The 22,237-nt window shown below is 52.9% G+C and overlaps 1 protein-coding gene across 5 annotated transcripts in view; it reads left to right on the top strand.

Annotated features, from left to right (window-relative positions):
- Positions 1–9,043, top strand: part of LOC309811999 (casein kinase I) — a 30,685-nt gene extending 21,642 nt beyond the window's left edge. For 3 of the 5 annotated variants that reach the window (XM_082635360.1, XM_082635358.1, XM_082635359.1), the window contains exons 6-11: positions 145–315; positions 1,627–1,775; positions 5,872–6,064; positions 6,164–6,303; positions 6,902–6,967; positions 7,850–9,043. In XM_082635360.1, the coding sequence (XP_082491486.1) occupies positions 145–315; positions 1,627–1,775; positions 5,872–6,064; positions 6,164–6,303; positions 6,902–6,934 (686 nt within the window). In that variant the 3' untranslated portion in view covers positions 6,935–6,967; positions 7,850–9,043. Of the gene's footprint in view, positions 1–144; positions 316–1,626; positions 1,776–2,351; positions 2,456–2,555; positions 4,267–5,871; positions 6,065–6,163; positions 6,304–6,901; positions 6,968–7,849 lie in introns of those variants that run through there. The other 2 variants (XM_082635361.1, XM_082635362.1) reach the window with 2 other exon arrangements.
- Positions 9,044–22,237: the final 13,194 nt, after the last annotated feature.

Below are 22,237 nucleotides of genomic sequence, written 5' to 3'. Positions count from 1 at the left end.
TGTGACAAGGGGGGGCTCGTGCTGGGTGCACAGAGGGGGTTGTTCCCCTCAATCAAGGAGCATGTCCTGGAGAAAGGGGTCCTGACTCCCGCCAGCCGGGAGCCCAAGTGGACCCTGCCCCTCACCTCGTCCTTGACTCTGCAGAGCAAAGCCGTCGAGATGACCTGGAGAGTCTGGGCTATGTGCTCATGTACTTCAACCTGGGCTCCCTGCCCTGGCAGGGCCTCAAAGCGGCCACCAAGCGCCAGAAGTACGAGCGGATCAGCGAGAAGAAGATGTCGACGCCCATTGAGGTCCTCTGCAAAGGCTACCCCTGTGAGTAGCCCAGTGGGGCAGGTGGTTAGCCTGGGACCCCTGAGGCCCCTTCTGAGGGGCAGACGAGACCACACAGAGCCTGTCCTGGGCTACCACTGCCTGGCGGCAGAACGTCAATCACAGGCTCTGCCATGTTCAGGCATAGCTAGGATGCCTGGCTGGTAAATACCGAGTGTCCCCAACCCACACTCTGGCCTCACCTCGTAAGGGCTGAATGTCAGGAAAACCTCCAGACCTTCCTCTTCCTGGGAGTCTCCTTCACTAGTCTTACGCCACACTTCACTTCTGACACTTCTGGTCACCAAAGGTCTGGGGTTCTTTCCCCCTCAGCAAGCAATTCTCTTGACACCAGCCGGGTGTCCTAGAGTTTAACTCAGTTCCAACACTATCTCCCTGGAGGTAGTGTCAGATCCCACAGCATAAGGGCTCAGTCCCACAAGGCTGTTCGCACCACACTTCAGATGCCAGTCATGAGTCCAGGTTGCCACCTGTGCGTCTGACTGATTGGCTATAAATAAATGTGAGGTTCCCATGATTCCCCCCTTGGGTTTGATTAATTTGGCTAACAGAAGTCAGGGAAGTACTTACTTATGTTTACCAGTTTATTAAAGGATGTGGTAAAGGATACAGATGAACAGCCAGTTGAAGAGATGTGTAGGGTGAGGTTTGGGAGGGTCCCGAAAGCAGGAGCTTCTGTCTGCGTGGAGTTGGGGTGTGTCACCCTCCTGATGTGGATGTGTTCACCAGCTGGGAAGCTCTCCAAACCCCATGCTATTGGGATATTTATGGAGGCTTCATCACGTCGGCACGGGTGATCATTAACTCCATTGCCAGCCCCTCTCCCTTCTCTAGAGAAGTGGGTAGGGCTGAGGGCTGGAAATTCCGAGCTTCTAATCATGGATTGGTCTTTCTGCTGACCTGCCCCCATCCGGGAGTCCTAACGCAGAGTCTCCTCCTTAGAGCAAAAGGTGCTCCTACTGCTCTTACCACTTAGGCAGGTACAAGGGCTTTAGGGGCCCAGGGGCAGGAACCAATATATATATTTCCTATTGTCTCACAAGGGTCCTCTCTTGCCTCTGATTTTCAGAGGAGGAAATGGAAGTTTTCCTCCTGTGGCTTAGAGTTCCCATCGGGCTCTTGACAGGCTGAAGTTCATGGATTGTTGTAGGGAGGATGGCCTCTGGGACCTCATCTCGACCCCTCTTAGATCAGACGTATCTGTAGGGACGGTGGCTGGGTGGGACAGCGCTGGCTGCTGGGGGCCCTGGGAGCATGGGCCTCATGATGGCGCCTTCTGTCCCCCTCCACCAGCTGAGTTCTCAACATACCTCAACTTCTGCCGTTCGCTGCGGTTCGATGACAAGCCCGACTACTCCTACCTGCGCCAGCTCTTCCGCAACCTCTTCCACCGTCAGGGCTTCTCCTATGACTATGTCTTCGACTGGAACATGCTCAAATTCGTGAGTCACCTGGAGGCCGAGGCGGGCTTGGGGGACTGGACTGGGAAAGCCAACGTGACCCCGTAGCGGGTGGGGCTCCCGGAAGATGGGAGCTGTGAGCCGGACGGTGCAGGTGACGTCACCGGGGTCCCGGAGCCCCCGTTCTCCTCCCACTCCAGCGTCATCTGTGCTGACGGCATGTGCTGCTGCGGTCAGCGGGGCCCCGGCGGGGCACCACCTCCCACCAGACCCGAGAGGGCCTGTTTGGGCCTCGAGTCCATCCTGGGCGCCTGGATGGGTGGGGCCCGGATGGCGCTGGTGGGCCGCCCTGCTGTCTTGATCGTGGCCTACACCATCCTGCTCTTGTTGCTCTGCACATCCCAGGTGGCGGCCTTCACTGAGGCCCCCTTGGCCAGCCTGGACCCCTTCATTGTGGTTTCCTTCTTCCTGGTCATGGGACCCTGGGTCTTGCTAGGCGCCTCCTCTCTCTCTCTCAAGAGTCTTCGGGGTGGGGTGGGGAGAACTGTTGGTCAGCTGGGCCTAGAGCTCCGGAATCTGTGAAATCCTATGTCTTGTTTCCCGTCTCTTCTGGAAAAGGGGGCTTCCTCGAGCCAGGCTCAGCCCCGTGACAGCGACGCTATTGCACTGCCCAGGCCCCGCCCCTCTGCCTGTGCCAGGTCCATGTACCCGCCCACGTACTGGTAAGGACCCTCTGAGACCTGGCCTCTCCAAGACTTATACCGCTTGGCGGGGTGAGCACAAGAGGCTGAGCCCCGGCTCTGCTCTCTCTGTCCCTTCCAGGTGCCTGGCACCCCTGGGCACCCAGGACCCTCCAGATAGGCCCATGGAGGAGATGGAGGAGCTGCCCCCCCCAAACTACTGGCCTGTGGTCTGGACCTCAGGGCCCCAGTTCTGACATCCCCAGGTTGCCTGAGCCCACCGGGGCCAGGCCCAAGGAGACATCCCTTGGCATGGTGGGAGTACAGTGGAGAGGCATGACAGAGAAGGCCCTGCTGCGAGATTCTTGGGGACAAATTGGCTGCCTGATGAACAGAGCCTGAAGGACGGACGATGTTCACTGCCCTGGAGGGGCCTGGTGGCAATGGGCCCCAGGAGCAGCCTCAACCAGACCCTGTCGGTGGCCTCTGTATTGAACCTGAGCTCATTAAACGCCCCTACCTGTACTGCGTTCCGTCGTGGCGTGCCTCTTGGTGGGTGCCCTCGGCCTGCTCCACCAGATGCTCAGGACCGAGGCCTTGTTCTCCAGGACGCTGGGATTGGCACTTGGTCTTGTGCCCCTCCTCTCTCTGGCTCTCAAACAGTGGCCTGGTACTGTTCCCTAAGGAGTGGGGCAGAGGCTGGGGGTCCCACAGGCTGAAGGGCCCCAGGGGTGAGAGGTGGGCAGTGGGGCACCTTTCACCCCAGACCTTCCGGCTGGGAGCATAGCTGAGGGCCCGGGGCCAGCTCTTCTTGCCCCAGGGCACTGCTCAGGGCACTGGGCACCTGCTCATCCATGTAGAAAGTCATTCCTGAGCCTGGTTCTGGGCTGAGTTTGGCCCTTTTCTCGGTATAGCTCCAGGAATGGATTTTGCATCGTCCAGGCCTGTGCCCTCCAATGTGGTAGCCACTGGCTACATGTGGCTGATTTTTAATTAAAATTAATTAAAGCTGAAAACGTACTTCCTCAGTTGCATTTGGCACATTTAAAGTTCTCAGGAGCCACAAGCAGCTGGCTAGTGGCTGCCATACCCAGCGAGGCGGATGTGAACATATCCATCATCACAGAAAGTTCTGTGGGACCTGCTACTCCAGATGGCTCCTCACAGAGCTTCTCATGGGACCATCCAGCCGACAAGATCTCGCCTCAAGCCAGGCCGGGAGCACGCTCTCCACCCATTGCTGGCACCCTGACCCCTCCCTGAGATTCCCTTAGAGACAGGCCCTGGACTCAGAAGCTGAGCAAAGGTGCCAACAGCCTTATCCTGCCCCGATCTCTGACTTGAGGGCCGTCATACTGGATAATTGGGCACCTTTGACCCCATCACCACTGAAGTGAGCTCAACCGCCTCCCGCTGCCCCTGGCAGAAGTATCTGCAGACACCCGATGGAGACCTTCCACACTTTCACCTCGAGACCAAGCCCCTCCCACATCACCCCTTCCCCCCTGCAAGAAACCTTCATCAGCACCTACCAGCAGACTGGACACCATGCTGGACGCCGTGGGCCACAGACTCTTCCATGGGAAGGATCCTGCCCTTGACTGAGAATTTCCCTCCTTGGAGTGGCCACCTCGTATTGTTCGGCATCAGGGCCCTGGAATCCCCGGATACCTAGAGCCTGGGATGTTGCTCTCAGCACACAGCCACTGTGTTCCGAGGTCCAACTAGCTGGCCAGGTGGAAACGCGATACAGCCAAGGACAGGGGTCCATACGACACTGGTGAATGCTTGTATGACTTTGATGTTGACCTTTTTGTGTTTTCACGTGGGCAAATAAAAGCCAAGAGACCTCCCTGGTGTGCGTTTCTTGAGGCATCACTTTGGTTGGTTGGAAATGGGGAGAGTAGCTCACCTGAGCCTGCCGCAGGCCTGAGCCTCCTGAGGACACAAAGGGCAGGGGCTCCAGCCCTCCGCTCATCCACGGCCCCTGGGCTGTGCACCTCTGAGTGAATCACTTGGCTTCACTGAGCCTGAGTTTCTCCAACCAGGGAGTGAGTTCATACCTGCCTTGTAGGGTTGATGTGCCCTCTGCCCATGGGATGGGATGTTTAATGAGTGGGTGCTGCAGCTCATATCATAGGTTTTGCTGTGCTTCTGGCTGAGTCATTCTCTTTGCCAATCTGTAATTGAGTGGATGGGAACCCGGGGTGAGGACTGGAGGTCGGGAGATGGTTCCCTGGTGCTTCCAGGCCTGCCTGGACAGGCTTGTGGGTGGGAGGACTGGGAATGTGCATCCCTAGAATGTTCTGCTAAGTCCTCTGGGGGTGCGGAGAGCAGAGCGGGACTGGGTGGCAGAAGCCTGGGTTCACACCCCAGCTCTGCTCTGAGCTGTGTGGCCCCAGGAGGGTCCTGAGGCCTCTCTGGGCTTTGGTTCTTCAGTAGGTTTCAGGGATCATTCTGATCCCCAGCTGCTATCTCCCGGAATTGCTTAAAGTCAAGGGCCACCCCCACCCCATCTCCCAAGGACAGCAGGGCCTCCTCCGCCAGTTCTCTGGGAGAGACAGGGTTGCAGGAGCCGCACCCTGTGGCCCATGAGCAGGCCCCCAACTCAGCCTGCAGCTCTCTCCACGGATGCGGCCCCCCTCATGCCAGCCCCCTGCCTTCCCTGTGGACGACCCCAGGACCAACTAGGTAACGCGGCCAGGTGCCGCTCCCATGCCGCACTCCTCTCTGGGCCTTCCTCCTTTCCTCCTGTACTGGGGGTGGCAGTGGCTGGATGGCAGAGCCCCCAGGGGCTCACGCACCCCTTCTGCCACAGCCTGCCTGCTGGGCCTCTTTTTCTTCCATGGGGCATCTAGCCCATTCCTTCTCCAGCTCCCATCCCAAGGCAGGCAGCATCTGTGTGGGTCCCCCGGGCCTCTTGGTTGTGGTCCCCACAGCACCTGCCAGAAGCCATTGCCCGGTCCAGGGTCAGGGGAAGAACAGCCCTTTGAAAAGATTCCCTGGCTAGGCACTGGGAAGCCTGGTTTGAGTCCTGGCCCCTCCTTCAGCTAGCCTTGTAACTCTCTCTCTGGGCCTCTGAACACCTGCCCTGCTGTATTTGGAAACCTTGAGGAGCTGGGGGCCCTCTGTACACAGAGGGGACCCAGGTTGGGAGGGCCACGGAGTACCCTTGGTTGTCCTGGGGCATGCGACTTCCCTCTGCCCCTCAGGTCCAGCTTCCTCCTTCCGGGCAGTTGTGTGGCTTTGTTTCTCTGTGCGGTGTGATCATGAGTCATTTCCAGATCTCTCGGGCTTCCTGCTTTGTGGGGAGGAGGTTGGACCAGAGGGTTTCTGAGATGCCGCTTCCCCAAGACGCCCACCTGGCCTGCCTCCCCCTGCTCTGACCCCGAGGGAGTGCCAGATCCCGGAGCACGCTGACCTCGCAGGGCTGACCAGGTCTCATCTCACACCCACAGGGTGCAGCCCGGAACCCCGAGGACGTGGATCGGGAGCGGCGAGAACACGAGCGTGAGGAGAGGATGGGGCAGCTCCGGGGGTCCGCGACCCGGGCCCTGCCCCCTGGCCCGCCCACCGGGGCCACCGCCAGTCGGCTCCGCAGTGCAGCCGAGCCTGTAGCTTCCACCCCTGCCTCCCGCATCCAGCAAGCTGGTGAGCAGACACCTTGGGCAGCGCATGGGGCCCGAGGGGGGCGCGGGGCGGCCAGGGCCCCAGATGCTGAGGGCAGCTTCCCCCCGCTTCGCCCTCCAGGCAATACTTCTCCCAGAGCGATCTCACGGGTGGACAGAGAGAGGAAGGTGAGCATGAGGCTACACAGGGGCGCACCCGCCAATGTCTCGTCCTCCGACCTCACTGGGCGGCAAGAGGTCTCCCGGATTTCAGCCTCACAGGTGAGCTGCCCTCACTCCAGCCCTTCTGTGCCTCACAGCCGAGCCAGGAGAAGTAACCGCCCCAGCAGGCGATAGAGCTGGAACCCAGCCCTCTGCCAGGGGCCCAGCCTGCGTGGGTGGCGGGGCACTCACAGAGGAGGGGCTCGTGGTCCCTGCCATCAGTGAGCCCCTGCCGTCCCGGTCAGCACAGGATGGAGGGATGGGCGGACCCTGTCGGCTGGCCCCACTTAGGGGCCATGTTTGGGCTAGGAAAGTTGGGAAGGGGGAATCCGGGGTTGCCCAGGGAAAGGGTCCGGCAGATGTGGGCAGGAGACCTGCTCTGGGCCTCCTGCCTATGTTGGAGGAGTCTCAGCAGGACAGGGCACGGGCTGGGAGACCAGCGGCTCCATTCATGCGTGGCCTTGAGCAGCTGCTTTGCCGCTGGGGGCAGGGTTCTTATCTTACAAAACAGAGACATCCTGGGTCCTTGAGATCACGTACCCCTGCCCTTGGCTTGAGGGGCTTGGGTTGGGGGTGGGGCTCCACGGTGGGGAGAGACTTGCCAAAGTGCCGTGGCCATTAGCTCACTCCTCCCACCTTTCTGCCTCCCTTCCCAAAGACAAGCGTGCCATTTGACCACCTCGGGAAGTGAGGAGGAGCCACCATCGGACCAGTATTTGCTTAGGTGAGCCGATGTCTGCTGCAGACGTAGCCCCATCGGGTCTGGAAACACGCACGGCCCCCTGGAGGAGCCCAGTGTGTGCTCTGAGCGGGCCCGGCCCACGCCAGCTAACTGCTGCTGTAAAACTCCCTCTTGCGTGGGGCAGTCCTCCATCCCCGCTTTGCCTTAACTATTCTGGAAGGTTGGTAGCAGGGACTGAGCCCGGGGCCCCACACCCCGACCTTCCTCAGGGCTTTAGCCTTGTCCTAGCCTCTGGGCTGTTAAACGCTTCATTCATGCAGAACACGTAAGACAGGGCCCTGGGAGTTTATCTGCTGTCAAAGAAGGCCTTGGTGGCCTCCACAAGCCCAGGAGAGGCCCTCTGGCTAGTGTGAGCCTCCATGGAACTTGTGGCTGCCCGAGGCCGGTGAGGTGTCGCAGCTCTGCACTCGGGCCCCGCTTGGGAACCCGCTTGGGGCTCCTTTGGTGGTTTGTAGGGGCATGTCAGAGCTCCCTGGGGAATATGTACATGGCTGGCAGCAGCTTACATTTCACAGGCTTGACCTCACACCAGGACATCTTGAGTACGATCTGCTTTGTGGAAATGTATTCCACAGGTAGCTCTGGGGCATAAATCGGGTTTTACCTTCGTCAGACCTCAGGCCCAGGAACCAGTCCATCCGTGGCAGGGTGGGGCAGATGTGTGGCTGGGGGGGTGGCTGCTCACCAAAAAAGAGGGAGAGAGGTTCTGTGTCTTTTCTGTGAAAATGGAGCACCTACTGTGTGCCGCAGAGAGGGACCAGCTCAAAGCCTCGGGGGCAGGAAGACAGGAGCTGAAGGCCGCTGGCAGATGGGTTGCCAGAGGCAGATGTGCACCTGATCTGTCTTCTCTCTCCCCCTTTCTAGTGTCTTCACTGTATTTTCTTTTAAAAAAACAACAAAAAGATGGGGAAAAAAAAACCACTCGAACAAAAAGAGAAAAAAACCCAGCACAAAACCACCGATGGATTCTATTTCGATTCTTTTTTTTTTTTTTCCTTTTTCTTTTTTTCTTTTTTTGCCAATGGCAAGAAGATGGGATGCCCTCGGCACAGAGGATCCTCGTCCCTTCACACTTCCCGCTGCCCACAGCCTTCAGGCTGCCAAATGCTCCCAGACATCAGGCTACACTTGGCGGACGCCACGGCCCTGCCACGGCCACCGCCTGACATGGCTGGGAGGGGGACACTTCTGCACTGGAGCTGCAGCAGGTCCTCACGGGCCCTCAGGAGGTGGCCTGAGGAGCTGGGGGAATGGATTGGTTGGTCAGAGGCAGGTCCCACTGGGTGTCCATGAGCCTTGGGACCACGGGAGACGTGTGCAGCCCCACCCCCGAGATGACGGCCGCCGACTTTCTGTGTTGGGCTTTTGCCCGTGCCCCCCTCAGCGCTTGGGTTCCTTCTTTGCCTGTCCACAGAGACCTTGAGGAGGGGGTGGTGAGGCAGAGGGGCCAGGAGTCCTTGTGGGCGTGTGTGTATGTATCTGACCTGTATCTCCCAGGACAGCAGGTGTCCCGCCCACCTGCCAGGCCGACTTTGTGTTCTCATCCCCCTGACAAGGACATGGGGCTGGGCGGTGACCTCCATGTCCCTCAGGAAGGGCACAGAGGGTCTTTGACACCACCGACCCCTGAGACTGTCATCAGCCTGTGGTCCCCCTTTTCTGGTCTTAGGGCAGAATCTGTGGAGACTACTTCCAGAAGGCATCTGGCTCCTGGGTTATAAATTAATTCCCTGGTCCTGACACTCACCTGGGGTCAGGCCTGGGCACTGGATTTATCCACCCTGCCTAGTTAACACTCGTTTTTACTTTATTTTTGTTTGTTTTTTTCCGTGTGTGTATTTCCTAATTTATTTACCTCTGTTTCCCCTTTTTTTTCTTTTTCTTTTTTTTTAATTAAAGAGCAAAGCTTTTTATTACTTTGTAATTTAAAAAACTGAAAAAAAATACTGAAGAACTTTGGGGGGAATTTTGTACTTTTTTCCTGTGTAAATATTGGACTTTTTTGAGCTTTATTGTGGTTGTTAATTTGAAGTAATAAAGTAGAAAAGGATAAAGTGACATGGGCAGCCCTTGGTCCACCCACCTCTTTGCTCTGGGGGCTTCTCTCCAGCAGACCTGGGAGCCGGGGATGGCTGAGGACACTCGGAGAGTACTTGATACCTCCCTGGGACTGTTTTAACCCTGTGCTTCAAAGACCACACACAAACCACCTGGGGAGGGCTTCCCTGGTGGCGCAGTGGTTGAGAGTCCGCCTGCCGATGCAGGGGACACGGATTCGTGCCCCGGTCTGGGAGGATCCCACATGCCGCGGAGCGGCTGGGCCCGTGAGCCATGGCTGCTGAGCCTGCGCCTCCGGAGCCTGTGCTCCGCAATAGGAGAGGCCACAGCAGTGAGAGGCCCACATACCGAAAAACAAACAAACAAACAAAAAAAACCACCTGGGAACCTCGTTAAAATGCAGCTTCTGACTCAGGAGGGCTGGAGTGGGGCCTGAGAGTCTGCATCCGAACAAGTTCCAGATGATGCCCACAGCCCAGGACCACACTGAATAGGAAAGTTCAAAGCGCTCTTCACGTTATCTTATCCACAATTCTGAGTTATCTTAGCCATTAATTCTGAGTTAGGTGTTAATCTCCCTGCCTTCAGATGAAGAAAACTGTGTGAACGTAAAATAACTTGCCCAAGACCACAGCTCTCCTGGGTCCAATGGCACATGTGCCACAGGTGAGCCTGGGCAGTTCCTTCAGCCAAGCTTTGATAAAGGAACAGCCCTCAGCCTTGGCTGCCTTTGGCCAGCTTATACAAGAATTTGTCTAGCAGTCCATGTTTATCCAGCATACATTACTTTCCTGCTTCTCATTCATTAACCCAAAAGCCACTGTTGCCACGATCTCCACTCACAGGCAAGAGCTCAGCCTGGGGAGGGGGTGGAGGGCTCTGAGAGACCGCTTGTAAGTCCTGGGCATCGCTCAAAACCCTCATAATTCAGGTCCCTTCCAGTGCTGGCATTCAAAGACCCTGTGACCCCACAGCCTGCCTCAGGCCTGGTAAAGGGTCTCCTTCTGGTCCTCCGTGTGAGGCTGAGGCAAAGGTGGGTCCTTATTCTTAACCACCAGGAGATGCCAGAGGGCCCTGCATTGTAGGCAGTGAACCACAGGGAGACCTGCCTTGGAGCAGGGTGACACTATAGTTGGTGATTCCCAGCCCCTCCCATCTGACATCAAACAGTGTGATGTTACCAACTGCGGGCCCTAAGGGGAAATACAAGGAGTTAATCTTTAAAAAAAATTTTTTTTTAATTTATATATCTTTTTCAGTGAAAATCTTAGATCCTATTAATACTAATGTGCTTATTTGCTGTATCCTATAATATACGTAAGTTTCAAAATTACAATTTTAATGTTACTACTAAAAGTATACCTATGAATGGGAATTCCCTGGCTGTCCAGTGGTTAGGACCCCAAGCTCTCACTGCCGAGGGCTCAGGTTCAGTCCCTGGTCAGGGAACTAAGATCCCACAAGTCTTGTGGCCCAAAACAAACAACAACAACAGAAAGTATACCTATGGAGTAAAAAGTTTTTTACAGGTTTTTTTTCCCCCTTAGAATGTATCTAAGGAAATACTGTTAAGAGTATAGTGCCCAGAAGTAACTTGAAATTACTCTTTTCTCTGTGCTCCGTGTGGTTATTTTATTAATTTAAATAATGAGTGGGTGGGGCTTCCCTGGTGGCACAGTGGTTAAGAACCCGCCTGCCAAGGCAGGGGACACAGGTTTGAGCCCTGATCCGGGAAGATCCCACTTGCCGTGGAGCAGCTAAGCCTGTGCACCACAACTACTGAGCCTGCGTGCTGCAACTACTGAAGCCTACGTGCCTAGAGGCCGTGCTCCACAACAAGAGAAGACACTGCAGTGAGAAGCCCGCGCACTGCAACGAAGAGTAGCCCCACTCGCCGCAACTAAAGAAAGTCTGCACACAGCAACAAAGACCCAACACAGACAAAAATAAATAAATAAATAAATTTAATTAAAAAGAAAAAAAAATAATGAGTGGGCTTCCCTGGTGGCGCAGTCGTTAAGAATCCGCCTGCCAATGCAGGGGACGCGCGTTTGAGCCCTGGTCTGGGAAGATCCTGCATGCCGCGGAGCAACTAAGCCCGTGCGCCACAACTTCTGAGCCTACGTGCCTAGAGCTCATGCTCTGCAGCAAGAGAAGCCACCGCGATGAGAAGCCCACGCACTGCAACGAAGAGTAGCCCCCGTTCGCTGCAACTAGAGAAAGCCTGGGTGCCACAACTAGAAAGACCCAATGCAGCCTATATATATATATAGATAGATATATAAATAATGAGTTAGTGTGTCCCTCCCCTTTTGGTTTAATCCTGTTTTTTTGGAGGTATTACATATATGAACGTCAAGCTATATAAAAGTCAAGTAACAATTAGAATCACTCCCATCCCTGCCCCCTCCACTGTGTTCCTACCCACGATCCTCACTGGTTTCTGGTTTCTCCTTCCTGTGTTTCTTATTCAGGGAGCTAATGTATAAGAGAGGGGGTGGTGGTTGACAGCCTCTGAGGAAGTGATATTTAAGCTGAGGCCAGAGGAGTGACCAGAATGCGTCATCCATGCAAACAACTTATTTTTATCGAGTGTGCCAAACAATTGCCCAGAAATTTTGCCCAGGCTGGAGGGGGCAAACATGCCACTTGGTGAATCATTTTTATTCATGCAACAAACATTGACTGGGCTTGTGGATGCCAGGTGCTGGGCTGAGGTGGAGTGGAGTTCAGGGGTGAGGGGTGGAGAGCACAGGGTTGGAATCCAGAGGACTGGCTCCCTCTCTCTGTGATCTTTGGCACTGTCTGGGTCTCGGTTTTCTCGGTAAAGTGGAGGTGGCAATACCTACTTCAGAGGTTATAGGATTAAATAAAACCACAGATGCACGTAAGGGCTGAGGAGGCTCCTTGTGCCAGGCCCTGTTCCCACCCTCTGCTCATAACAACCCTATGAGGTTGGTATATTTCGATGCCTGTTTTATGGATCAGGACACTGAGGTGCAGTGTCCCATCCTCTTAACCTTCACCACAGTCAGGCACCTCTTAAGTGCTCAGTAATGGTAACTACACATTTCAAATACAAGGTGTGACTTTGGCTTCCAGGGGCCAAAGTTAGGGGAAAGACTCAGGTTAGCAAGTGGTTCATCCCAATCCAAAATTCAGTGTGAGATACCCATTGTGAACTAGGGACAAAAGAGGGAGGAATGTGTCTGATGTCCTCAGGAAGGTGTTTCAAAGATGCTTGACCTGGGACTTCCCTGGTGGCCCAGTGGATAGGACTCTGTGCTCCCAATGCAGGGGGCCCGGGTTTGATCCCTGGTCAGGGAACTAGATCCCGCATGCATGCTGCAACTAAGAGTTCGCATGCCACAACTAAGGAGCCGGTGAGCCGCAACTAAGGAGCCTGCCTGCCACAACTAAGGAGTCCGCCTGCTGCAACTAAGACCTGGCACAACCAAATAAGTAAAATTTTTTTTTTTTAAGATATTTGACCTGAGCCTTGAAATGTGAGTTTACTGGATGGTGGCGGCCGGGTTTGGGGAAGGTGGTGAGGTGAAGACAGTCATTACCAATCAAGGAAACAGCATGTGCAAAGGACCAGCTTGATACAGAGTTTCCAAGCTCAGAGGGGGAAGAAGATCTACAGCAGCCAAGGCTGCAAGAGGCAGAGGCCAGATCCCAGTGGCCTGATTTCCATCCGCCAGCACCTGCACTGTGGGGGACCGCTGATTAGAGAAGAGGACACCATGGATGTGAACTTGAGGAATAGGAATCTGGGAACAGTGGATAGGGAGATTGGAGGATGGAGAAAGGGGACAGGGAGAGTTGTTAGGGAGCTATGGTCACAATCCAGGCAGGAGGCATCCAGAAGGCAAGGATGACTGAACCGTTTCAGAACGCGGTGTTCTTAGCCAGCTGAGAGGGAGTGGGAGGCTCTGAGGTTACCTGCCTCGGAGCCTGGGAGCACAGTAGGACCACTGATAGAAAGCTGGAACACCGATGGGGGACGTGCATTCTCAGCTCTAAACTAAGGGGGCGCGGCCAGGGAGGGAGGAGCAGGGCTGGGGGCGGGGCAAGAAGAAGGAGGGTGTGGTCAGCGGGCTCAAAGCCACCGGGCAGAGGAAAGGGAGGCTGGCAAAAAAACAAGTTTCCTACTGATCATTTTCCCCTAGTTCTTTTTCTTTTTCTTTTCTCTTTTTTAAATTGAAGTATAATTCATGTACGAAAAGCGCACACATCTTAAGTGTACACGGATCCATAGCTTTTTACCTGTTTCTATATACCCGCGTAATCACCACCTGATGCAGATGTGGGCGATTGTCAATACCCCAGCAAGTTCGCCCATGCCCCTTCCCGTGCTATACTCCCTCTCACAGACACACAGGTGACCACTCTTCTAAAAATCAACAGGTGACCTTTCGACTGGGGTGGGTGGGAAGTGGGGGGAAGAGGCAGCTGAGGGTGAGGCGTGGAGGAGGTGGTTTTGAGACGCCAAGAGGTCTGCTCTTGTTTGGAGGCCAAAGAACCCTTGAGGAGGGGGATTGACGACTGGATGGCAGACGGTTTGGAGGAGGAAGGTGGGGAGGAGACACCGGGAGAACTGGGTCTGGGACAAAAGGAGGGACTAGGCTTCCTCTGAATTTGGTTCATTCACTCCCCCCCCCACCCCCACCCCTGGTAAAACACGAGCCATCCACGCCCCGCGGCTGCTGCCTCCTAGGTGGTGGCATCCCCTCTCCTTTCCTACCTACCTTTTGATGCCTTCCCCCCTCCCTCCGCAAGCCAGGGCCTCCCAGGGAGGAGTGGATGGGGCAGATCCCTGCCGTCAGCTCCAGTCAGGGGCGGGGTCACTCCAGCTTAGCTTTAGCAAAGGGGAGAGCCTTCCACTCCTGTGTTCTGTCTCATTCCCTTGCCTCCCCCTCCCCCATCCACACTCTATTTCAGAAACAGATACAGGAATAGTTAACAGCCAAAATGCTGAGCCCCCATGTCACATCCTCTTTCCCAGAGCCTGCAACACAGGTTCCCGCAGGAACCCATCTAATCCTTCCAAGGAGTAAATCCATTCCAAGCTCCAACCTCAAGCTGCCCAATCACCAAACATCTACTCTCGCTCAAGCCACACTTCTCTGGGTCCTGCTTTCCTGGCTGCACGTGAGTTGGTGAGGGAGAAGGGGTCTGGTGAGCAAGATAAATGTTGCCATGGTGACACGGAGCCACCTTCCTCCTCTTCCTCTGGCCTGCTCCCTGCCATCCTTCCTTTCACCCTAGCCTTGAGGCACCAACAGCATCTCCCTGTCCTCCCAACTGTCCCATGTGAGGCCATGTCCCGTAGCCTATTGAGGTTCAGGAAGCTGCACATCTGGAGCCTGGCTTCACTGAGGCTGCGCTACCCATGCAGGAGACACTGATGGGATGGGGTACTGCCCGTTTAAGAAGGCCCCACTGGGGACCTCTACAACAGATCTCTGCAGATAGTAACTTGGGCTCCTGCAGGCCCCTGGGAGAATAGCATCTCAGATAATTATGCCTCCCAAAGCCTTTCATCTCAACATCTTCAAAGCACCTGTGGTCAAGGTGCAGCCCCTCTGAAGTCATGCCCTCCAGGTCACTGCAGCTCTGACTGAGACTGGGACCCCAGGCCTCTTGCTCCTCCTCTCCTCTCCTCCCGCTTATTAAAGGCTTTCTCAGGAAACCCTGGACCGAGCTTCCCCAGCTCCTGCATGTCCCTGACCTGTGGGAGGACCTCCCTTTCCTGATGGCAGTGCTCAGGATAGATGGCTGCAACCTGGAATTTTGTAGAGAATCTGAAACAAGTTCCTAGTGATTCCAAGGAAACTGGCAGTAAATCCTTCTCTTTGGCCTGTTTTCTTTTGCTTGTTTTGGCTAGGTGAATTTGAAGTGGGACCCACCTCAACTCTGTTGGAGGTACAGGTGTGCACGTTTGTGTGTGTGTGACTGACAGGCAGTAAGAGGAAGCTCCTTCTCTCTGTGTCTCCAACTCAGGGTCTTTTCACAGCAACCTGTAAATCATCAGCAGCCACATCCCTGATTCACACACGCACATACACACGACCTAGATGGTGTCCCCAGGAATGGCCTTGTTCTGCTTGCTGATGGCCACTGATGCCCTGAAGATCACCACCCTAAGAGGAAAGGCTTTGTGAAGTCAGAAGCATTTTCTCTCACTGGCTGATTTTCCTAGTTCCCTGTGGGGGCTACTGTGGGTTCTGGGTTCATTTAACAAACATCCACGAGGGCTCCCTGTGTGCCGGGTTGCTCAGGTGTGACCTTGGCCAAGTAATGATGCCAAGGTCTGTGCCTCAGTTTCCTCATCTGCCAAATGGCCGTCACTGCTGCTTGTTGAGATAATGAAGAGCTTAGTACATTGCCTGCCACATAGCAACTGCTCAATGAAAAGTAGTTGTGATGTAGATGATGACCCTTTGCATCAGGTTCTGAGCAAAGATGACTAAGACCTGGTCCTTGTTTGCCCTCTGTTCATGTGAGGGTCCATTCTCATGAATTCCAGAAAATTACTATGCATTTTATTTTTTTTTTAATTTTTTGGCCACACTGCACAGCTTGTGGGACCTTAGTTCCCCAACCAGGGATTGAACCCACACCCTCACAGTGAAAGTACTGAGTCCAAACCACTGGACTGCCAGGGAATTCCCTACTATGCATTTTATTTATTATTTTTAAAAATATTTATTTATTTTTATTTTTATTAAAATTCTTTTTTATTTTTGGCTGCGTTGGGTCTTCGTTGCTGTGCGGGCTTTCTCTAGTTGCAGCGAGCAGGGGACTCTTTGTTGTGGTCCATGTGCTTCTCATTGTGGTGGCTTCTTGTTGCGGAGCACGGGCTCTAAGTGTGCGGGCTTCAGTAGTTGTGGCACGCGGGCTCAGTAGTTGTGGCTCACAGGCTCTAGAGTGCAGGCTCAGTAGCTGTGGCGCACGGGCTTAGTTGCTCCGCGGCATGTGGGATCTTGCTGGACCAGGGATCGAACCCGTGTCCCCTGCATTGGCAGGTGGAGTCTTAACCACTGCACCGCCAGGGAAGTCCTTATTTATTTATTTATTTATTTATTTGGCTGCACTGGGTCTTAGTTGCGGCTTGTGGGATCTAGTTCCCTGACCAGGGATCGAACGCAGGCCACCTGCATTGGGAGTGTGGAGTCTTAACCGCTGGACCACCAGGGAAGTCTCCCCTACTATGCATTTTAAATCATACACACACACACAGAAATAGACATACACACATATATTTCCATAAATGATACACCTAATACTTACTGTTCTGTATGATATTTTCTTTTTTCCACTTAATGACATACCCGGGGGAACCAGTGTATTATCAGGGACCTGAGGGAGGGGCAGGAATTAACTAGGGAAAGGAAAGGGTGTGAGAAGAAATGTGTTCCAGGTGATGGGAACAGTAGCAGCAAGACCCTGACACCAGACACAAAGTGGCTGCTGGGGATAGACTCACTGATGGCAGAGTTTGAGGCAAGTTCATCAAAATCATCTTAGTTGGGCCTGTTTATGTTTTCAGTTGCAAACAGGAATTTCAGAAAAGGCCTTCTTACTGTTTATATATATTAAAAACAGCACTTCCAGGACTTCCTTGGTGGTCCAGTGGTTAAGACTCCGCAATTCCAATTCAGGGGGCGCAGGTTCGATCCCTGGTCAGAGAACTAAGGTCCCACATGCCATGCAGTGAGGCCAAAAAACAAAACAAAAAACCCCCCAGCACTTCCTGAGTGCTTATAGCATGCCAGGCCCTGTGCTAACAGCCTTACTTGTGTTATTTCATCTTCACATCAGCCCTGAAATGATGGTATGGTTGTTAACCCCATTTTACAGATGAAGAAACTGAGGCTCAGAGAAGCTTAGTGATTTGCCCAAAGTCTCACAGACTGTCAGTGGTAGAGTCGGATCTGAACCAGGCAGTCTGGCCACCGTACAGGCTAAAGGCTTCCAAAAAGCCACCCCATCCAGATGGCTCTCGTAGTTCCCTCCATCTCTGCTCTGGTTGAGGTTACACTTCTGCCCTGTCCCTGATCTTCCTTTCTGGGTGACCTGGAAGAGCCACTTAAACTCCCTGAGCTGCTGAACATCTGAGGTTTTTTCCTCCCCAGCACTCTTTCTTGGTTCTTTTGGTCACGGCATCCCATTTTCCTTAAGGGGCCCACCCTCCGTCTCAGTGCTTTTGGTTCAGTAGGAACGGACTCCTCCCACTGGCTCCAGGGGCGGAGCCATTGATCTAGGCCTGGCCAATTGGAACACTGCAGTTCCTGGCTACAGTGATTGGCTCAGAGATGGGAAAGAGACTCAAGATGGGCCAATCCGAGGCAAGTATGGAACAGAACTTTCGGAATTCTTAGGAAAGACATATTCTCTGTGCCTTTGCGGGGTAAAGAGCACCTGGGAATGAGGCCCCCCCCACCCACCCACCCAACAGAATGAGAGAAATAGTGTCCTAATGACGGTGTGTGAGGCCTCAAATCCAGCTCTGCCTGGCACTTCCTAATTAAGTGAGCCCTTAAATTCCCTTCCTTTGTTTAACTTAGTTTGAATTGGGTTTTAGTCCGTTGCAACCAAAAGGTTCTGATTCAGGTAAAAAGTTAGCTGGGCCTTCAGCAGCCCCATGCTATAGACTGCAGCATGATTGTCAGCTGTGTGCAAAATACCGTGTAGACATTTTCATACATATTGTTGGGGAAACGGAGCCTCAGAGAGGCAAAGCCACGTGCCTAAGATCATACTGCTAGGAAGTAAATGGAGCTGGCTCTGTGCTCTGCCCTCCATACCACACTGCCTCTCCAGGACACCTGGCCAGGGCTCCCACAGCATCCTTGGGGAAACGTGGGAGACACAGAGACTGCAGGTAAATGGATTCAGAGTGCTCTGGGCTCTGGGCCACTCATTAGCTAGCACCAGTGAAACTGGAGGGAAGGGGGGCAGGGCACAACCTTTGAAAGAATGACATAGCCTGAGGACATGACATAAACTGATTAGAACCAAATTGGTTCACTATGGCAGAGAAGTCGACTTCCACTAGACCTTGAGCCTCAGTATATGATCACATCAGCAAGCTAAGTGACACACCCTCAGGCACCATGACATTTCCAAGACAGGCCATAAGGATCAAAGGTGGATGGTGGCCCAATTCCTGGAAATCCCCGCCCCTTCCTAAAATAGCTGGAATACCCCTCCCAATCATTAGCCTACGAAATTACCCACCCCTATAAAAATTGACAACCCCATACCCTGGTGCCTTTCTCACATTCTGAGATGGCCCACACCCTGTGCAGTGTGTTTCTCTCTAAATAAATCCACTTCTTACCTATCACTTTGTCTCTCACTGAATTCTTTCTGCCATGAGACATCAAGAACCTGAGCTTCATAAAGTCGAGAAACCAGGTGTGTTATCTCAGTTGGAAAACTGGGTTTTGGCCAGGTTCGAGTCCCAGCCATGTGGGTTCAAGTCCGAATCTGAGGTGCACGGTTTCACCAGCACCGCTGAGGCCCTGGCTCTTTCCTCTGCACTCCCCTGCAGATGCTAGGAGTGGATTTTGGATGCAGAGATAATCCAGCTTGATCCCCATTACCCTTGAGAGGCCCTTAGTCTGGTGGGGGAGACAGATGCATTCAGATGAATTATGATGCACAGAGAGAAGAAAACAGAAGGGAACAACACACCATTTCTTCTTCTTTTTTTTTTTAATAAATTTATTTTTGGCTGTGTTGGGGCTTTGTTGCTGCACACGGGCTTTCTCTAGTTGCGGTAGGCCGGGGCTACTCTTCCTTGCGGTGTGGTGGCTTCTCTTGTTGCGGAGCATGCGCTCTAGGCGTGCGGGCTTCAGTAGTTGTGGCATGCAGGCTCTAGAGCACAGGCTCAGTAGTTGTGGCGTACGGACTCAGTTGCTCCGCGGCATGTGGGTTCTTCCCAGACCAGGGATTGAACCTGTGTCCCCTGCATTGGCAGGCAGATTCTTTTTTTTTTTTTTTTTTTTTTTGCGGTATGTGGGCCTCTCACTGTTGTGGCCTCTCTCATTGCGGAGCACAGGCTCCAGACGCGCATGCAGGCTCAACGGCCATGGCTCATGGGCCCAGCCGCTCTGCGGCATGTGGGATCTTCCCGGACCGGGGCACGAACCCGTGTCCCCTGCATCGGCGGGCAGACTCTCAACCACTGCGCCACCAGGGAAGCCCTGGCAGGCAGATTCTTAACCACTGTGCCACCAGGGAAGTCCCAGACCATTTCTTTAAATGACCTTTTTTCTTATTTTGAAGAGATTGCATGCTTTTGGCAAACATTTTGGAAAATACAGAGAAACAAAAATTAAATAAGGAAGAGAGAGAGAGAGAAGGTAACCAATATTCATAATTTTGCCACTTAGGAGAACCCACTATTAACATTTTGTTATATTTCCTTCCAATCTTTCTTCTAAGCCTAAAAAAAAAATTTTTTTAAACAGTTCAGATCAGGCTATCATGCAAATATATTACTACCTTTTCCAGTCAGTATTATTCCTAATCATTTCCCCTTATTATCTGAAATGTGTAAAGTGGCTGTTTCAGTATCTACACAACATACCATTGTATGGATCTACCATAATTTACTTAACTATTCTTTGATGAATTTCAGCTTATTTGTGATTTTTTTGTTGGGGGGAAACTAATTAGACCAGAATGGAGGAGAGGAGAGTGAGGGAGGTGGGAATCAAGAAAGAACCAAAAGATGACATCGGATTTGTCCTTTGAAGGAAGAGTAGTTGGTTGCTAGAGGTGGAGAAAGGCTCCTTCAGTAGCCAGTGAGCAGGGGTAAAGGTGACTAGTGGGTTGGGGAACTGTTATAATTGTCCAGAAGTATGGGGACCTGAACCAGGACAGTAGCCCCAGCATGGAAGGGAGAGGGGCCGATGTGAGTGGTATCTTTGAGCCAGGGTGAATGGGCATTTGCACGGAGTGGGTTGGTGACGGAGGGATAACTTTTTACTTCTAAATTAGCCTGGGGAGAGGATGAGGAAAGCCAGGGAGCAACAAACTAGGGCTCACAGTGCCACCTGCTGCTGACCTGCCATGTCACTCAGGCCAGGTGACTTTCTGTCTTTGAGCCCCTTTCTGGCAACCCAAGCCTAAAAATACCCAACACCTGCCCCTGCCCCTGTCAGCCTGAGGCCTCTGTAAATTGAGACTCAGAGTGCCCTTAATAAACAGGGGCTAACAACTTGAATTAGGGTGTGGTTTGGCCTGACCGCTCTGATGTCAAATCGTGTCCGGTTTCTATGCTAAGCATAAGATATGGTGATAATTAAGACAAGGACTTGGCCCTGGGGGGGTTCATGTGTAGGGAGGGAGAGCTGGGAAGTCATGAACAAATGATGATGATGCAATTGATGATAAGCCTTGTTTGTGTGCTGGAAAGCCCTGAGCAACTTCCTACCTGGGGGCTGAGAAGGACTTTTCCTAGAGGACTCTTCATGCTACAGAAAGTTTTTAAGCATGTTCTCTATACCAACCCTTGTACTAAGTACTGGGATTATATTAGGACACAAAAAGAACAAAAATCTTTGTCCTTGTAGCACTTACGTTTTACTGGTGGAAGACAAACAGTAAAACAGGCAAACTATGTCATGATAGAAATTAAGTGATGTGGGAAAAACTAGAGCATGGAAAGGGGGAATCGGGACTGCATGTAAGGGGTTTGGCAAGTTTACTAGGGTGGTTAGGGCAGGCCTTACTGAGTGGGGAACACGTGAGCAAACCCTTGAAGAAAATGAAGGAGGGAGCATTCAGGTGTCTGAGGGAACAGCAATCCCAGCAGAGGGATCAGCCAGTGCCAAGGATTTGAGGCCAAGCGTGCTTCATTTGTTCTAGGAACAGCAAGGGGTCAGTGTGGAGGGAAGCAAGAGGAGTAGATGAGGTCAGACACCGCTGGGTGGATGGAATGTTAGATGAAGCAAAGCTCTGCAGGGATTTGTAAGGACTTTGGCTTTTATTCAGAGTGAAATGCACAGCCAATGGCAGGCTTTGGGCAAAGAAGTGCGGTGTTCTGACTTAGGTTTTAAAAGAATCCCTCTGGCTCCTGCAATGAAGTAGACTTATAACAAATTACCATGGATTGGGTGGCTTATCAACAACAGACATTTATTTCTCATAGTTCTGGAGGCTGGAAGTCCCAGATCAGGGTGCCTGCTAGCATGATAGATTCTGGTGAGGGCCCTCTTCTGGGTTATAGACTGCTAACTTCTTACTGTATTCTCACATGGCAGAAAGAAGGCTAGAAAGTTCTCTGGGGTCTCTTTTTTAAGGGCATTAATAGCATTCATGAAGGCTCCACCCATATGACCTAATCACCTCCTAAGGCCCCAGCTCCTAATACCATCACATTGGGGGTTAGGATTTCAGCATATGAATTTTGGGGGGATAAAAATATTCAGCATAACAAGAATATTGCAATAATCCTGGACAGAAAGTGGTTGGGGTGGTGGCAGTGGAGATGGGGTGGAAGAGGTTAGAGTCTAGATACATTTTGCAGGTACAGCCAACATAATTTCCTGCTCCAGTGGGTAAAGGGGTGAGAGGAGGGATTCAAGGATGATTCCAGGAGTTCTAGGCTGGGGGCTGGAAGGATGGAGCTGCTAACCGTTCTTGTGGGGAGGCTGTGAGAGTGCAGGTCTCTGCGTTTGAGAGGAAATGGTTCTGTTGTGGGCTTGTTGACTTTGAGATCCTATTGGAACCTCAGGTATGAGGTGGTGAGTACACAGTTCACGGGAGGAACCTGGGCTGGGGATAGAAATACATTTGGGGATCTTGAACACACCAAAGCCGGAACTTGATTGGATTTTATGTTTTTTAGTTAAACTGAGTTGGGTGTGAACCTGGCAAACAGCAATGGGCTAGGCGGTTTGAATGATATCTGAAGAATTTTGCTAGTTAGGCCACCTAGAGGCGGTGGGGCAGGAAGGAAGCGCTGCTAGGTGGAGTGGGAAGAAAAACCTCTTTCTCTGTTTCGCAATTTCATTTCGCGTTATTGCACACAGCACCTCAGTATACATTCATTCCACAATTCCACATGCATCCTTCACTCGACAAATAGCCGTTAGATATTGTTTCATCTTCAAACAGGCCCAAATGGAGGAAAAGAGGTGAAGCTCCATACAGCCAGCGAGTGCCAGGGACAGA

This window comes from Mesoplodon mirus (genome assembly GCF_964341445.2).
Source record: "Mesoplodon mirus genome assembly, chromosome: 11".
Lineage (NCBI taxonomy): Eukaryota > Metazoa > Chordata > Mammalia > Artiodactyla > Ziphiidae > Mesoplodon > Mesoplodon mirus.
This window is presented reverse-complemented; position numbering and strand designations above follow the sequence as displayed.